Below are 19,464 nucleotides of genomic sequence, written 5' to 3'. Positions count from 1 at the left end.
CTCTAGACTGTCACTGCAAGTCAGTGTATCTTCTTATGTAGCCTGGAGTCGGACATATGGAAAACGGTTACGTAATAGGTGCTGCTATTGCTGGTTACCGTGTTTACTAGTTCCCTAGCAACCGCTGTGTACTTGCTTTTGCCTAGCAACCGTTGTTTACTCGTTGTTGCTAAGCAATGACGTTTGCGTTGTCACACTTGCTTGACTGTGGGCAGTTCCCACACACCTATTCTGTTGGGTCCGTTAGAAAGAGCTAGCCTCAATCACCTTAATAGGTGTTTCCCTTTTCCTTCACCTGAGGTCGGAAACAGATCCAGTTTCCGAAACGTCGTGTTTTTATTTATCTTAAAAACCAGGACGATGGATAAAGTCCAGAAACCCAATATATCAATGTGTAAGTTAATTTACTTTTATTTAAGGGTCATTTAAGGGCAGAAAGGAACCCATGCGATTAAACAAGTACGCTTACATTTTGGTGTTATTTATTTTGATGAAACATGTTATACATAATTTCTATTAAACGAGTACTATCAAATTACGTTCCATTTACTTTAATCCACTGAGAGGTCTAAACAGACGCACATCTATCGAAGTATCTTACAAAATATTAACTTGAGAAAAACGTCTTTAATAGAAGTTGTAAATTATACATATTGTAATGTCTTTGCTAAAAGCCGAGACTCGTTGCTAGGCAATAGCGCAATAAACGCTCCTCCGCGACAACAGTTACGTCACACAACAGCGGTGTTGTCTGTAGGTCCGCCGCACCTGCCACGTCATATTGGAACATAGCAGCAGGTCCGTCCCAATGCTATTATCACGCGGGCCCACGAGATAAACCACAGCCTATTTGTCGAAGCTGTAGAGGCTGTAAAATCGTGCGCCGCTTAATCGGCTTCTTCTTCCGAGTTTGTTTTGATTCTAGGTGATATTAAAACAGAGGCAAGGCTTTGAAACCGTTCCCAGGCTGTGAACTGAGTCTTTCAGAACCGTCGATCCGGAAATGGAGAACAAGGATTAATATAAAAATGCACAATTACACTGTTCTCCAAAGTCTGCGTCACTGTCGCCGCAGTAGGCATCCAGCAAAGATTTTTAACGAAAACACAGTTTGGACTAACGAAACAAAGTATCTTGGCTTTACACTTGATTCAAAATTAGTATAGAAGATCCATAAATCCTGCATTCTACTCAAAGCTAATTACAGACTGTTCCTTATCTTAAACATATCCTCCACCACTGACATTAATTTAGCGTTAGTAATTGATAAAGAACTTCTCCGTTCCATATTGACATATGCTTCCCCGCATGAGGCTATGCTGCCAACACCTACATAAATACTCGTATATTACATACATTACATTCAAGATAATAACATAATTACCGAGGGTAACACCAATTTTGCCGCCCACAGTGGTCGCGCGGTGTAAAGCATGAATTGTCTTCGACCGCTTAAACACTGGTGTCGTGGGTTCGAATCCAACTTGAAGCATGGATGTGTGTGCTTTTATCCTGTTTGTGCTGTCCTGTGTGCGGGTAGTGGCCTTGCGAGGGGCTGATCCCCCGTGCAAGGAGTCCTACCGTCTGTGTAAAATGGTCGACAAACTGAAGAAGCGGCCAAAGTCCAACAGATGACTGTGGAGACATAGATGGATAACACTAATTGTAATCTTCATTCCACCAATTGTTCCACAATCACCCTCACCTATCATCTGGAGCTGGTACAATAGGCCAGAAGTGGCCGCAGTACAAGGGACTTAGTCCCACTTACGTGAACAGACGGGAATATCATTAATAAGAAGTCATGTCAAGAGGTTGGCGAGACATTGTATCGAAAAATCTGTAACCAGTGAAAACAGAACTGCGACACTAAGATCCCATCGGTGATAAATGTGTCCCCTATCCTTCCATGCATGATAATCCGCGCGGTATGGCAATCTTAAGAAATACATAAGGACATAATCAGCCGAAATTTGTCAGTATCACTATCTCAATACATCATTCTAGACCCCCCCCCCCAGGTAAAGTAGTTCCTGTAATTAAACTAATTAAGCACTACGCCATGAAGGCATATGTTGAGTGGATGTATAGATCCACATTTTCTTGACCTCGGCACTAGCTGGAGGTGAATGGTCGCCTTCACGCCCCGGCCGCTTTACCCCCCAGGGGAAAGAGTCCCCAGTACCCAGTGGATAGGACTCCAGAGCCTCTTTGGGCTATGTGGAGAAGAGAGAATTCCTGAACCTACAGGGACTCGAACTCCGACCTCTCGGTCGTCAAGCCCGTAGACAGTCGCTATACCATCTAAGCTATCCCGGCGCCCACCCCCCCCAAACAAACATTAAAAGAATAGACCGTTACTATGCGACCGCTGAGTAAACAACAGTATAGGTTGTGTTCTACGCGGTCAGTGCGAAGGCTATGTAACGACAGTTAGAAACAGAACAGATTGGAGTATTTGAGAGCGTTAGAGTGTGTTTCAGTATACGTTAGTGCTTAAGTAACACTAAGAGTAACAGCAACGGGAAGTTCGTAAAGATCTGTGAAGATTTAAAGTCTGATTTGAAGATCTTAATCATGTGCAATATTTGGAGTGCTGAGATGCGTTACCCGGAGAGGACTAGTGTGTGCGTGCAACAGTGAATTATGAGGTGTATGTAAATCAGCGCTAGCGCTGTATTTAAGTGTAATTAAGAAAGAATGTGTAACCAAGCTGATAATAAATCCAATCATCCGAACTATAACCCGTCATTTCGTCACGAGTACCCCCCCCCCCATACGTGACAATGTAATCAACGAGGTCCACAGCCGTGGAACACGGAAGCTGAGGGGGCTACGGCGTTGGGACACCCGGTGAAGACACAGCAGGCTAAGAAGTTTTAGTGCGACCTGTAGTGAACAGCAGACTATGCGAGTTAGCGAAAGCGCTACATTTTGCTAGTGGGGTGGGACTAAGTCCCTTGCACTGCGGCCACTCCTGGCCTATTGTACCAGCCCCAGATGATAGGTGAGGGTGATTGTGGAGCAATTGGTGGAATGAAGATTGGCAGGGGAAACCGAAATACTCGGAGAAACCTGCCCCAGCGCCACTTTGTCCACCACAAATCCCGGGGTCGAACCCGGGCCGCCGCGGTGGGAAGCCAGCGACTAACCGCTTGAGCTATGGAGCGGCCGAGAGCTACACTTACCTGTAGTTTCAATCTTGAAGAGTCCAATGAATACGATTACCAATCCAAACCCCGTCTACAGCCACTCAATCGCGTGACCCGTAACTTATGTCTTACACAGAATTTACCCAAAGTTTGCCGATAATAAACTCCAGCTACTGTCGAAACGAGGGTGACTTGTCAACACAGGCCAATACGCCATCATTAGAAAGTCATTAGATTGTATTTTCAAAGTACTTCCGGTGGGAAATCCAAACATATATGCAAAGGACTTCTCTTCCACATGGTTGTCTATTGAAGGTATGACGTAAACTGGTTCGTTCCATAGATGTATACTGCATAAGTCCCGAATAGGCCGCGCCATAGCTCCAGCGGTTAGTCGCTGGCTTCCCACCGCGGCGGCCCGGGTTCGACCCCGGGATTTGTGGTGGACAAAGGGGCGCTGGGGCAGGTTTTCTCCGAGTACTTCGGTTTCCCCTGCCAATCTTCATTCCACCAAATTCTCCATCATCATAATCACCCGGGGCAGGTACGATAGACCAATCAATGGCCGCCGTGCCGAGTGAACCCAGTTGGACTCCACCCCCCCCACTAAGCGAATTTAAGTCCCGACATCGAGAAAATGTTCTCCAAATTCCTGAGCTCGCTTTACAACCTACCCGCTATCAGCTCACTGGAGAAGGAACTGAAAATACCTGAAAAACGGATAGCCGTCATGCGAAAACAAGGCTCTTTTCAGTTCTTATGAGCACAGATGTGGTATCGAACTTCCTGGGCGTATACTAGAACTGACACTCGTTCTCGCGGCACTAATACACCGAGATTCGTATTACTGGAGGGCAGGCTTGGCCCTTAACTCACCCGTGGTGATGGAGGCGGTCCAGGTGAGCCAGTCGTGTCTCGTGTTGTTGGAGTAGTACAGCCAAAACTCGTATTTGGTACCCGGCAGACCCTGACTGAACTCGATCACGTCCCCGATGTCTCTGGAGGCGATCGTGGTATTGGGCGAAGGGACGCCATGGGGCGGGAAGTAGTCCAGGCGGTACATCCCATCCTGATTCAGGTTACCGGGAATCTGAATTGCAAGATCTGCAGCCAAACAGCACTGCAAAAGAAAGAAAACAATACAATCATTCCGCTATTTTCTAATGCGTAAATTTCGTTCATGAGGTCATGCAGCTTCGCCTTACTAGGAAGATTACGAAACAGCAGAAGTGATGCAGACTACGGTGAGTAAAGCAGTATCCCGCTATTCTATGATACTGACAGAAGACAGCATACAAAACCTCCGTCATAACAATGTACTGTAAACTGATGCATTATGATTGTTCTCTTATGTAGCAAAATTGTGAAGGATGAACCGGAAAGCAACAGGAAAGAAGCAGACACAGTCTAATTTAAAGTAATATACCAGAATTACCCTGAAAGAACTTGAGGAAACCATGAAAATATACACTAAATTACTCTGACGTGTCATCTGAATTTACATAAGAAGTATCATATAAACAAACTTCGTGGTCTGACCGCAGTTTGTCAGCGAAGTTAGTGCCAACTTTTGCGGATACAGGGCGTCGCGTGGTCAGCGCAACGGACCCCCACGGCCCTTAATCTCGGTTTTCTAGACCGGAGCCGCTATTTCCTTGAGAGAGAGAGACCAACCTCTGCTTTTTTCGAAAAGGAGGTCCAAGGAAGAAGAAAACAAAACTCTTCGAAGTAAACAAATATACGGTCATGGGTCCCAACGGGGCCCGATACCACGAGTAACCGTGTTGGCTGGTTGCCAGCAACAAGCTTCATATTCTGTTGGTAATCAAGGGTACATCCCTTAGCCTTCGTAGGTCGATTGTAACTGGGTAAAAGCGACGATCCCCCCCCTCCTTCCTGTAACTATGAAAGTACCCCTAATACCCGTGCTTCGTTGTTAACTGCCGCCCATTTCCGCATTAATACATAACGCAAGCATCCTCCATACTGCAGTGGAAGCAGCTAACCTCGTGAGACACACTTCCCGGAAGCGCCGCAAGAATTTTATGGGCACTAGGCCAACACAACCGTAAGCAGCTAAGCTACACCAGCATCACGGTACATTGTCTTGAGCAAACCACATTACATGCAGTAGACCCCCTCCTGAGAAGCCAACAGTCGTTCTGCTACGCAAGAAATTATACTGGCAAGGTAACAGGCAGTTACATGAACTTCATACTATGTCAACTAATAGACTGCAAGAACAACGATCCTTCTTGGGAAACCATAGCAGCCCAGATACCCTAGAAATTCACCTTCTTCTCTGGAACCCCAAGGTTCATTAATGTGTTAAAAAGAATCGGTCCGAACTCTCAAACCCCACTTCTATGATCCCGGACTAGGTAAAAAAAAATTGATTAACTTACTCAATTTTGGCTGCCACACCCTTCAAAATATTCTCCTTGGGAACGTAACAGCACCGTGGAAGTCATTTTCCTTAATGCTGTCGAGTACCGCATGTGATTCCCTTTGGACTGCTTTTACCGGTTCTCACGGTCTCTTCGCTTGCAGAATTCTTATATTTTCTTCTACCCTGATAATGGAGGCGATACGTTCCTCCGAAACGTCGGTTAACACCACTTATACACGGTGCCAAATCCCAAAAGACTGCTTTCTTCATAGTCACCGCCGTGAAAGCCTCAAATCTTACAACTCTACTTTTCATTCATTCATCAATGGCTCTACAGCCCTTTGTTGGGCCTTGGCCTCTTCTTCAGTTTCGTAATCTTTTTACACAGACGGCAGGACTCCTTGGACGAGTGATCAGCCCGTCGCAAGGCCGCTACCTAAACACAGGACACCACAAACACAGACATCCATGCCTGAGGTGGGATTCGAGCCCACGATCACAGCGTCCGATCGAGCGAGCGAAGATAGTTCCTGCGCAGCCACTGTGACCGGTCAACTCTACTTTTACCTTTTACGAAGAAACGGATATCCACTGGATAGTTGGATGGGTGGGCCCCAGAACCGGTCTGGACTCTTCTGTAATCGTCCAGCCCGTACTGTAGCCACTGCAGTAAGAGTTAATGACGTTCGACAGCTGAGCCATTAGCGCGTCGTTTCCTACATCTGTCTTAAGTGAAAACTGAAACACAAAACGGGCTGATTGCCACTGTAAACGTGTATATAACGGAAGTAATAGGGAGTTCACTGGGTCCGCTATCAGCTGCTAAGATGCAATGGATATTGTTTTGTTTGCAGTGTGGAAACGTGCAGGTACGCTCGCGTGATAGGGATACCGACACGGACTAACGTCCTAACACGCAACCAAAACAATTTCAGGTTGGGTGCTACGTAAGTAGTATAACATCCGAGCGAAGCGTCGCTATACTTTCAACAGAGGATCAAGCAGTTGCGGATATTCAGCGTTTAAACAAATGGAGCTAGGTCCGAACAAAATCACCACCGCTACAACGACAGTATTTAAGGTAAAGGTAGTCGGTAAGGTAAAGTTTTCCCTGCGCTTAATTAACTCAGCATCACGCCAAGAAGACGTATGGGGGAGTGGAGGTATAATTTCACTATTCTTGACCTAGGCAGTAGGTTGAAGTGTAGAGAGCTTCATTCTCGACCGCCTTAACCCTGGGGAAGAGCTACCAGTACTCACTAATTTGAGGCTGGTGGGCTCTAGAAGGGGTCTGAGCGCTGAGGGGTCGAGAATCGAAACCAGCCCAACGTTATACCGACTGAGCTATGGGAAAGAGGAAACTCTGTGCTACTTAAATGTTTATATATAGTACAGATATAGCTCAGTCGGTATAGTTACGGGATGCGGGTTGAGGTCAGGGCAAGATACTTTTCTCCAGTGTCCACATCGGGGATGGGGCCCACCCCGAGCCTCCTACCAATGGGTACGGGATCTCTTTCCAAGCAGGTAAAGCGGCAAAGGAGTGAAGCTGGCCACTCACTTCTATCTAGTAACGAGTTTATAATAAATAGTGGGGTTATACCACCATTCCCCCATACATGTCCATGGTGTGGTACTTAATTACTTAAGCATGGGGAAAATTTACCTTTGCATAGTACTATTTGTAGCCCACTTTCGTAAAGTAGGCTTATGCGATCTCCTTGCTGTCTTTGTCTGTACATACCCGCCTATTAACTTCAAAATTCCTGAAAGAATCTTTATGAAACGTATATTATGGCACGTAAGATCTCAGTTAAAGAAAATGATCTCTCTCAAGGGGCTTTTGACTCTTGACTTTGACTTTGTATGTCTGTATGCGTATGTTGCTAGGCAACGGCTCAGTAATAACGTTACCGAGGTAACGAATACACATGCAACAATAAAAAAACTGTTGGAAGCGTCGATATCTATGCGGTCTGTGTCGTATCAACGGAGATTCTGTAAGTCTATCATCTAACCGTTGCTGGGGAACGGCTCGGCAAACACGTTGCCGCGGCAACGAGGATAATATTACAGGCGTCGTTTTCTATGCGATCTGTGTTGTATAGAAGGAAAGTAGACATTTAGTTCTTCCCAGAACTTCTTGTTTAGCTACATTAGACTAATTCTGTGTTAACAAGAATATTTACACAAAGGAACTGCGCCCTTCTTTACCTGCGGCTAAACATCTTACTCCTTTTGGCATAAGTACAATGCCCACTTGGATCGGGAAAGAATTTAGACCTGTCTAAGGTCCAGTTGTGCCTTCTGACGCCCATGCGTCGATACCACAGACGGACAGACGCTATTGTACTGTAGGCGCTCCAGCAGGGATTCGTACGAACCTTAAAATGTACTGTCTGTACCTCTTGTCCCCGCTGGAAATTGGTTCCCGGTTTCTCATTACTCCTGACTGTGGTTTTCCTTAGTCCCTTTAAGCAAATGTTGGGACAGTACCTCTATAAGACCATGACCGCTTCTTAAAACATCCTTTACAATTTATCACTCAAAACCACCTTACTATTCGACGTTACACGATCAATGTATGAGTATGAAGAAAGCAGTCTTCTGGGATTTGGCGCCGTGTATATGTGGTGTTAACCGACGTTTCGGAGGAACGTATCGCCCCCATCTTCAGGGTTGAAGAAAAAGTATAGGTAAATCTGCAAGCCTCAAATCTTACACAATGTATGAGTAGTTGAAAAAGAGTCGTTAAATGAACAAACCAATCCAAATCGAAGATCGTAGCACGGTCCCGTCTGAGGAATTAGCATCTTTGAAAAATAATACAACTGGTTCCTGCTGACTGATACACAGGAGAACCATAAAATCAGATTTACTGCATCGACTGTAAAACCGCCACAGAACACCAAAAGCAGAGGACCCATGAGGGACCCATCACCAACTCCAGGGCACAGGGACATCCACGAGCAAGCAACACACAAGTAGCCGTTATGGAAGCTGCATGTTATGGAAACCCAACATTAATCACAATCACCGGAAATGGTTATTCCGTGTAAATTCAATGACATTAATCTTCAGATCTTTCTATAAAACGTGTTATTTTCCCTCCTCCAAACTATAGCTCGATCTGCCACGTGCCCTTTTAAAAACATGGATTTCCAATCAATAAAATGTTAACGCTTTTTATTCCAGGAATGAGACTACAGTTTATTAAGCTTAACTGCAGACTGTTTAGACAAGCTTATTGAAGGTTTAAAATAGTCTACATGAAAGAATCGATTTATGACATTAAGCAGACTTCACCGCGGGTCAAAATAACTGCAAGCCGTAATTGGCCGACTACTGTTAGTGAAAGTCTCCAATATCGAACTACAAAACGAGATGTCCAACGGTTTATACTGTGATACTAGGTCACAGACTGGCAGACAACACCTCCCAGAAATGTGTGTAAGGACTTGTAATGCAGTAAAGGTAAAGGTAATGCTGTCCCTGTGCTTAACTAATTAAGCATTAAGCCTTGAAGGCGTATGAGGGAGTGGACGTACAGATCCACATTTTCTTGACCTCGGCATTAGTTGCAGGTGAGTGGTCAGCTTCACGTCACGGCCGCTTTACCCCAGGGGAAAGAGCTCCCGGTACACATTAGATAGGAGGCTGGGAGGGCCAGTATGGACGACATTGAGATGAGAAAATTCTTGACCCTACTAGGACTCGAACTCCGACCCCTAGATTGCCCAGCCCGTCATACCGACTATGCTGTCCCCTGTAATTAAGTATTTTATCGAAAGAAGTAGGACGATTCTCAACTTATGCAACGACACAGCAAAAATTCCTTTTGTTTAATGAGCTCGAAATTCATGCAACTTCAAGAGAAAGTGTACTGCATATAAAATTTGTTCCGTGTTTCAACTTTTGTTTGAAACATTTTTCACTGCGATAAACATTTAGTAACATGCGAGTTACGGTCGAGATGAGCGGAGAAAGGCATGCAGTATTCACATGAAGTGACCGTTACTTCTGCCCAATTTTAGCCAAGACTGCAGTTGTCCTACATGTTTCAGTGACCGACAGACAAAACCACATTGAGGGAGCGACAAAAGGAAGACAGGGCACTCCCATACAACATAAAGGCGCGTCCACATTACTCGTGCTCGTGTAACTCGCTATACTTGCGAGTAATGTGGACTATATGACAAGTCACGACACAAGCAAATTTTTAATTTTTAATTTAAAAACTATAGCTAATAAATTAAAATACGATTACAGCCTATACACACTACGAGTAAATATACGGATCCTCACGCGCCGAAGCCTGGCGAGCAACTGAAGTAGTGTGGACGAAGATTTACGGGCACAAGCAAAAGCCAGACGAGTCTCCCGACGAGCACAAGCCTGGCAAGCACGAGTAATGTGGACGCGCCTTAACACACAAAATATTTCCACCTCAGCCGCTCAAACTACAAGTATTATGAAGCAATATAATGTGTCATCACGTAACAGACCATACAATATTGTACATGCACTAAGAAATTAAAGGGAACAATGCCAATTCCAACGAAGGCCCCATGTCATACAACATACATCATTTTATGCAGCGACAAAATAAACAGAAGAAATTGAGTTTTAAATTTTAAAGGCAGTTTGAATTTAATTTTGAAAAGGAATACTACATCGATCATATGGTTTCAGATATACTAAGCAATTAAATAGAATAACGCTGACTCCCAAGATAGTCCCATACTATACGACATACACCATTACGCCAGAAAAAGAATCAAACGAATTGCAAATTTTATGTTAACTGGAATTTTATTTGAACGAAATATATGTTTATAATTTAAATTTAAAAATTGAAATTATAACAAAAACTTTATAAACCACCAATCTGGATTCATATCGATAAACAACCCAATAACGAGTGTCATATAAAAGCAATGATTGTCTGATGATGACCCAGCAGTGTCGAAACACGTAGCAATACTTCCACACAATATTGATTTGTTTATTACAGAACTGTCGTGTTGACTGATACATTAAGAATGCCATAAAAAGTATGAAATGTTAATCTCAGGTCGGCACTCGTCCGCAAGATGGCACTCCTTGCAGAAATGAGTGGCAGAGGTAGGTAAAATAGTCGGTGCCGTCACCGAGCACGCTTATGTTGGGCCTCAGTAACTACAGGCCTGTATCACGCATGCGGGGAATGTCAAAGCAGATATGACATTATACCAGGGTATTGTAAAAGTCCACGTTAACGAAGTAGTTACCGAAACAGAGTACACAGACACATTTTACTAATACTCTGTGGTCTAGTGGTCAGAGTTCCTGGCTACAAATATTCGATTCCCGGTGCTACCAGATTTTCTGAGTAGTGGTGGTTCTGGAACGGGGTATACTCAGCCTCGTGAGGATAACTGAGGAGCTACTTCAAGGAAATAGCGGCTCCGGTCTAGAAATCCGAAATTAACGGCCGTGGGGATCCGTTGCACTGACCACACGACACCCTCTATCTGTTAAAGTTGGCACTAATTTCGCCGACAAGCGGCGGTTGCTCGGTCGGTATAGTTCGCTTGCGGACTACAGGCCACGGAGTTTTTATAAGGACCAGTGGCGGACTATGAATACAGTAATGAATCTCGGGATTCCATAAAAGTCGGGGAATCTTTTCACTGGTCAAGGGACTACCAGCTCAAGAAAAACTGCTTCCGGCAATTGAAGATGGTTATTTACGAACAGGAAGCATTAGCGAGCGGGTATAGAGAAAAGATTACCTAAGCTTACCCTCCAGTAAACTGCAAGTATAAACTCAGACTTTCATAAATTTCATCACATGACCTTGTCGTTTTACGTCTCCACATCTTTTCCATAATTACTGGTTTTGTTTTAATAATAAAATCACTCGTAGGAGGCGATGAAAAGGGAACCTAGTGCTTGGCGGTATGACCTTGCCTCCCTAATTCTGGGGGATATAAATACGGGGCTTTTGACCCTCCAGGTTGGGGGAGTTTCGAATCTGAGACAGTAAAATATGGTCATGAGTCCCGAGGGACTAGAACCCGAGAATAACTATGCTGGCGAGGACCAGCAGCAATTGTAAACGACAGACCCATCCTCTCGTCACAGAGGATGTTACGTAAAGCCAATGAGCAAAAGGGTTCAGTTGACGAAAAAAAAATTGCTGGTCGTGAGTCTCTTGGCACCAAGACGAACTGATTTACGGTAAATGCCAGTGGTAAAGTAACTGACTCTTACTCTGTGTACCCCCATTCGCAGCTAGGCAACGGCTCGGTACATACGAAGAATTATTTGAGACGTCATTTTTATGCGGTCCGTGTCCAGAACTCTTGTTTTAATATTATTATTACTACGTTTCAGGGCTCTGGAAATACGCTCACGCACCTGCCACGGACGTGTAAACAGATACCGGTGACTATACATTTAAATCTAATAAACTCACTCATGGAGCTGAGCCCATCTTGAGAAGCTGCCAATTGTGCAGCTACTCAAGAGCTTCCCAGCATATTATGGAACCCGAACGTACATTACGGTGTTCACACGAGCCCTCCACTGGTCCCTATCCTGAACCAGATCAATCCAGTCCATACCATCACATCCTATCTCTCTAAGATCCATTTTAATGTTGTCCACCCACCTACGTCTTGGTCTTCCAAGTGGGTCTCCTTCCTTCCGGCTTAACCAACAATATACTATATGTATTCCTCCTCTGCACCAACGTGGAGAACGCATATAAAAGCTAAGAGAAGACAACTCGAGCTCAGAACCAGAAATATGAATTAGCTAATCGACAAAAAATCACAGCTATCTCTTGAAAACAAAATAATCCTATACAAAACAATAACCAAACCAGTCTGGACCTACGGGATAGAGTATGGGGATGCAGCAAAAACCTCCCAACACAAAAATTCTCCAAACGTTCCAATCCAAAACGCTAAGAAAACTAGTTAATGCTCCCTGGTACGTATCAAACTCTACCTTACACAATGCTCTAAGCATACCATATGTAACAGAAGTCATCAGAGCATACGCGGAGAGACACAAAAACCGGACCACTCAAAACAACAACCAACTAATAAGAAACATCTTCAACCAACCAGCAATAGAAAGAAGACTAAACAGAATGTGGCCAGAGGATCTCATTAGATAAGCACCAGAGAATCTTCGGTGGATGATACCTGCTTCAATATTACACACTCCCATCCCTTTTACTAATTACTCTATTTATGTATATTGGATAGATTGTAAAATATAATAAAAAAAAAGAAATTCCTCCTCTCCCGCATTCGAGCTACATGCCCTGCCAATCCAAAGGTCATATTTATTATGTGTTAGGTGCACAAGGGAAATCAAACATTATACATACATACCTTTTATACGCTTTCAAAAGTCCATAAAATATTTACGATGCATTATATGAAATTATGGATAAGCAGATTATGGTAAGTGAACAATAAGTTTGGATCCCCAGTTACTACATACATTATTATTATGGACCGCGCCATAGCTCAAGCGGTTAGTCGCTGGCTTCCCACCGCGGCGGTCCGGGTTCGATTCCGGGTCTTGTCAAGTGGTATTTGTTGTGGACAAAGTGGTGCTGGGGCAGGTTTTTACCGAGTACTTCGGTGTCCCCTGTCAATCTTCATTCCACCAACTGCTCCACACTCACCCTCACCTATCATCTGGAGCTGGTACAATAGGCCAGAAGTGGCCGCAGTACAAGGGACTTAGTCCCACCCCACTAGCAATAAAAATAATACATTACTATTATTGTTGTTATTATCGTCGTCATTACTACTACTACTACTACTACTACTACTACTACTACTACTACTACTGTGTGGAGACACTCCTGTCATCCTGTTTCCCAAGTGGATGTAGTACTAGAAGCAGGAACAAAGAACGCCGTAATAGCCAATAGACCTGTGAAACCTGAAAGCTTGTACAATGAAGTGGGAAGGAGGGGGCAGCATGTCAGCGTACTGCAAAGTAATGGCATAATAAATGGACTTGCGTCAGCAGACTTTGTTGAGAAAAAAAGTTGAACACAGGAACGGGCGTTGCGTAAACTGGGAAAGGAAATTTACTTCTTCAGGTCGTAAATTGGGTTTCAACACTGAATACTCCGTCATTCTGCATGATTCTCTATTTTTACCTGATTCCTTACCTGCGTTTCTTAATGACGTCGCATCAACGACTAGACAACTACAGGAGAACTTAAACAGCTTAAACACTGAAGTTAACTTCAGAATTTAAACACACACACTTTTAAGTAATTGCACACATCAGAACTGAGTATAGTCATCCTTTCCTTTGCTTTAATTTCTTCCTTTTAGAGCCTTGAAGTGATACAAGGTAACAGATCTTGGAAATATATAAAACCATGGTTGCTTTTTTGTAGAATTTAGAATACCATGTCGATTGTGTAAAAATTTCTTTAGCTTTCGTTCTAATGGTGGTAACTAATTAACACCACCGGAGCTAGAAAAGTGAAATGTGGTACGCAGACATACAAGAAACATACCTACACATTACGTTAGAACAGTCTTTGTAAGTAAACAATTACAAACATGGCGGCGATGAGAATCTTGGTGTTACATCTAATAAATAATAACGGTACAGAATCTATATTTTAAGTAAGAAGTTCTTCACAAAATATATTTAAATAATAATAATAATAATAATAATAATAATAATAATAATAATAGAGTAACAGATCTGTCAGACTAGAACAGGTCAGTTCAGCTTGGAACTCCTTGTTTTCTCTTTCAAACGGTGTTAAAGGCGAAAATCTAGTCCTTAAACAATGAACGTACAACCAAACTTACACGTACGTCATGAAGGCCCTCAGTCAAAATCAACGGCATCTCATTATGTATAAAAGTGTTTAAGACAAATAAAAACAAATCCTCAAAGCAGAGCTAAGTCACAACATATGGTTATTTATTTACTAGTTTCAACTTATTATAAAATTTAAATGAAAACACCGTCCAATGTGACTCAGTATACGTATATTTATGTAGTGCCTAAATAAATATATTGGGAATGCGGTAGCGTAGGTAATTCAGGCACTATGCTACAAGCCGGAAGGTAGCGGGATCGAATCCCGATGAGGTGGATTTTTATTTCAATTTACCTAATCATTTCAACCACACTATGGTCCTGGGGTCGACTCGGCCTCAAATAGAAATGAGTACCAAGAATATTCTTGGGAGTAAAGGGCGGCCGACGCGTAAGGCTGACAACCTTACCGCCATCTATGAGCCGATTGTCTAGAAAATGTGGGAGCCTCAACATCTCACAACCCTATGGGCCTCCACGGCCTATTACAGGGATACATTTATTTCTTATTTTCTTTACTATATAAATATATACTGAGTCACAATGCACGGTGTTATCATAGTCATTTTATAATAATTAACTAGCGTGACGGACCAGAATGAATAAAGTTAAACTTAAACCCAGCATGTTCCGATATTAAAATGTCATCGTCAGGGATTGTCGTTAAATTGATACGTCAGTAAAAATGCTCGGGGATGTGTATATGATCTAGAAACTTACGTTACACTTATCGAGACAAGCGACGCAACGCCGTGTTATGATACCAACAAAGCTTTACAATTCCATTACGCAATTCAATGATCTTAAAATGTTGCGATTTCCTATATAAACAATGGCATGTTCTGATGCGTAGATTAATGTATAGTAAGTTAAAAATTTAATGGCCGCGCCACAGCTCAAGCGGTTAGTCACTGGCTTCCCACCGCGGCAGCCCGGGTTCGATCCCGGGTCTGGTCAAGTGGGATTTGTGGTGGACAAAGTGGCGCTGGGGCAGGTTTTCTCCGAGTACTTCGGTTTCCCCTGCCAATCTTCATTCCACCAATTGCTCCACAATCACCCTCACCTATCATCTGGGGATGGTACAATAGGCCAAAAGTGGCCGCAGTACAAGGGACATAGTCCCACCTCACTAGCAATTAAAAAAAAGTAAAAAATTGGGTCGATTTAAGACAACACTTACTTGTCTTTTGGGCAGTCCTTGCCTTCGTAATAATTTGCCTCAACCCTTCTTGTAGAACACAGAAGATACGATTTGAGCAGGTTACACAGAATCTTAAGGTTACTGTCGTTTATTTTACAACAGTCAGTGTTATCACACTACGAAACGTCGAATGGTAGGATGACTGATGAATAATGGACTGGAAAAGATTTGGAAGGAAGCGGTCGTGACCTAACAGAGATCCTATTTCCGTATTTGCCTAGACATCCTGAGGGAAACCACGTACAATCCACATTAAAGACAGTCGGACAGACGGTGTGCCCGCTGAGATTCGAAGTAAACATCTCCCGAATATAAGTCTCTGTTACAGTTATGTAAATCTGCTGAGTACAGCATCCTATTAATTTATCAATCACGCAATCGATCAATCAATCAACCTGCTGCAAAGACGCGCAAATGGCGTGTTGTGTTCCCCGCCTCTTGCTATTCTCAATTGGTTATGCAGGTGTGATCGCGGCTTGTTTTGAAGTGCCCAGCAAAACAAGCAGGGTTCGCTGACCGTAAAGAAAACGTGAGTTCTATCACAGTCCGAGCCTGTTGCTAATCGCAAAGGTTTTTAAATCTTGTTGACGCTCGAGGTTACGGGTATGGAAATGTGTGGACTCGGCCTGCCAGACTTCGCAGCTTCGAGACGGTAAGCAACAATGCCTTGATCTCATCGACAGGTATGGAAGTTGGTGATCTGCATAAACATAGACAATACATTTAGAACTCGACCTTGGTATCGGACGCTATATGGAGAAAACGCACGTAATACAATGTCTTACTGTAGTCTTCAGTTTGTACTGATTTCTATCAAATGTATCTGAAAATAGGAGCAGGTTAAATCCTGGGAATAACTGTTACCATTCATACAATTATTGTGTTTTTGGATACATTCAATTGTTCTTTTTTATTTAAAACACAAAGTTTAGAGACTAGATTATGTCTCCGTCTTCAGGTAAAAACCTACTCAGTTGAACCCAATAGACACAGCTAGTCCCTATCTCCGGACAACACATAATGTCCAAAATCACAAGCTACATGGAGCTGAGCCCTTCTTGAGAAGCCGTCAGCTGTGTAGTTACTCAAGAATATATATATACAGGTGTGGAAGTTGCTCTCTGACATTAAGGCAGGAACATAGACTGAGATGTGTTGAGAACAGGGTGTTGAGGAGAATATTTGGACTGAAGAGAGATGAAGTAACAGGAGGTTGGAGAAAATTGCATAATGAGGAGCTTTATAACTTGTACTCTTCTCCAAGTATAATTAGAATGATCAAGTCAAGGAGGATGAGATGGACAGGGCATGTAGCACGAATGGGGGAGAGAAGAAATGTATATAGGATATTGGTGGGAAAGCCGGAAGAAAAGAGACCACTGGGAAGACTAAGGCGTAGGTGGGTGGACAATATTAAAATGAATCTCAAAGAGATAGGATGAGATGGGATGATATGGATTTGATTGATCTGGTTCAGGATAGGGACCGTTGGAGGGCTCTTGTGAACACGGTAATGAACCTTCGGGTTCCATAAAATGCTTGGAAGTTCTTGAGAACCTTCACACTTGGCAGCTTCTCAAGAAGAGCTCAACTATATGAGTGAGTGATATCTATATGAAATTGATTAATACACATTTGTTGCAAACTTTTGGATCTTATCCGCCACCATTCACTTCAGAATCCTTTTTACTGCCGTCTACCTAAAAATTTGAGGACCAAAATATTGTTTTGTATACTCAAAAAACAAGGTCTATCGCCCTGAGGAAGGAACATGGACAGAGTGGTATGAGATGTGTGAATATTAAGTTTACGGTTTAACAAAGGTGGTGCATATAGTAACCAGATTAAATTCTGCCCCAAATCAGGAAAAACCAGTCATTAATATGGTTCGATACGGACTGAACGACCAGGATTTGACTCCCGACAGCTGCTTTTCTCTTCGTCACCGAGTCTGCATCGTGTTTAGGGTCCGCATGATCTCCTACTGACGCAACAAGCGTCTGTATAACCCGCCGTCCAGTCAAATTATCCTGAAATAATAACACTGCATTATGATAAATCGTCCCTATGCTTAAATTAAGCACCACGCCAAGAAGGCACATGGGGGACTGGAAGCACACATTTACGCATTCTTAACCTTGGCTCTATGCGTGGAAAATGTACAGTTTCAAGCTCCAACCGCTTTACTCCCGGTGAAAAAGCAAGCGGTATTCACAGGACAGAATGAGTGGGCCCCTGCAAAGGAGAGAAAAACTCTCTTGCCTGAATCGAACGCCGATTCCTTGGTCATCCAACCCGTAGTCTCTATATCGACTGAGCTATTCCGGCTTCAACATTCAGTTAGTGCCAACTTCTGCGGATAGAAAGTGTCACGTGGTCAGGGCAACGGATCACCACGGCCGTTAATCTCGGTTTTCTAGACGGGAGCCGCTATTTCCTTGAAATGCCTCCTCAGTTATCCTCACGAGGCTGAGTGGACCCCGTTCCAAACGCAGTACTTCTCGGAAAATCTGGTAGCTAGATGTGTAGCCAGGAACTCTGACCACTAGACCACAGAGGCGGTCTCCAACATTCAATTACTGAAATAAAACCTGAAAGCACAAAATTACTTGTGAACGAGTTGAGAACCCTGACAAACAGCCGCGGAATAAATGGAATCAATTCTGTCTCATATACTGTATTTAAAGCAGTATCAGCAAGTGTCGAGGCCTCGCGTATTATATTAATGAGATTGGAATTGAATTGGTCAGGTTCTGACGTCACCAGCAAAGTGAAAGCCTCTGCTCCATTGCAGCGATGCTGCGGCAGCTTTCTCAAAGCGGTCACTTCAAAGGGCCGACAAAATCTCCAGCCCTCTTCTATAAATGTCCAACTGCAGTGAACCCCGGCTCACAACACAACGCTGGGTACATAATGGGGTTGGACGAAATAATGGAAACACTACAGATACTAGACCACATTTGCCTTGAATTTATCCGCAATCCTTCTAGGAATTGACTAGTACAAGTTTTGAACAGCCTCTAGCGGAATTTAGACCGCCTCTGTGGTCTAGTGGTCAGCGTTCCTGGCTACAGATCCAGAGGTCCGGGTCTGGAACAGGGTCTACTCAGCGTCGTGATTATAACTGAGGAGCAATTGCAAGGAAATAGCGGCTCCGGTCTAGAAAACCGAAATTAACGGCCGTGGGGATTCGTTGCGCTGAAAAGGCGACACCCTCTATCCGCAAAAAGTTGGAAATACACTTCGCCGACAAGCGGCGGTCGCTCGGTCGGTATAGTTCGCTTGCAGACTGAAGTCACGGAGTTTTCTAGCGGAATTTTATACCATTCTTCTTAAAGAACATCTTAAAATTGCTTCGGAGATGTTGGAGGTGGGAGCCTCTTCTCACTCTAGTCTCCAAATCTGACCAGAGTGATTCAGTGTTCAAATCCGGTGATTGTACTGGCCAGAGAAGATGTTGAAGTTCACCTTCATGCATTTCAAACCATATCTGAACAGTTCCAGCTGTGTGAATGGGGGCATTGTCGTCTTTGAAAATTGCATCGTTGTCTCGCTTTTTGGAACATTTGTATTTCTCTCTAGCCCCATATGGCCTGTGTCACTATGTCACTACTGAAGGTTATCACTACTGTCCAGCTAGTCTTTTAATTCGCTTAGTTGGAGAGTTGAGTCCAACTGGGTCCACTCGGCACGGCGGCCACTGATTGGTCTATTGTAGCCTGCCCCGGGTGATTATGATGGAGAATTTGGTGGAATGAAGATTGGCAGGGGAAACCGAAGTACTCGGAGAAAACCTGCCCCAGCGCCACTTTGTCCACCACAAATCCCGGCATCGAACCCGGGCCGCCGCGGTGGGAAGCCAG

The 19,464-nt window shown here is 43.7% G+C and overlaps 1 protein-coding gene across 3 annotated transcripts in view; it reads right to left on the bottom strand.

Annotated features, from left to right (window-relative positions):
• Positions 1 to 19,464, bottom strand: part of LOC111861525 (tyrosine-protein phosphatase 10D) — a 154,301-nt gene that overhangs the window by 69,727 nt on the left and 65,110 nt on the right. For all 3 annotated transcript variants that reach the window (XM_023846174.2, XM_023846175.2, XM_023846177.2), the window contains exon 2: positions 4,029 to 4,272. In XM_023846174.2, the coding sequence (XP_023701942.1) occupies positions 4,029 to 4,272 (244 nt within the window). The remainder of the gene's footprint in view (positions 1 to 4,028; positions 4,273 to 19,464) is intronic.

Source organism: Cryptotermes secundus, unplaced genomic scaffold (assembly GCF_002891405.2).
Source record: "Cryptotermes secundus unplaced genomic scaffold, Csec_1.0 scaffold1059, whole genome shotgun sequence".
In the NCBI taxonomy this organism is placed as follows: Eukaryota; Metazoa; Arthropoda; class Insecta; order Blattodea; family Kalotermitidae; genus Cryptotermes; species Cryptotermes secundus.
This window is presented reverse-complemented; position numbering and strand designations above follow the sequence as displayed.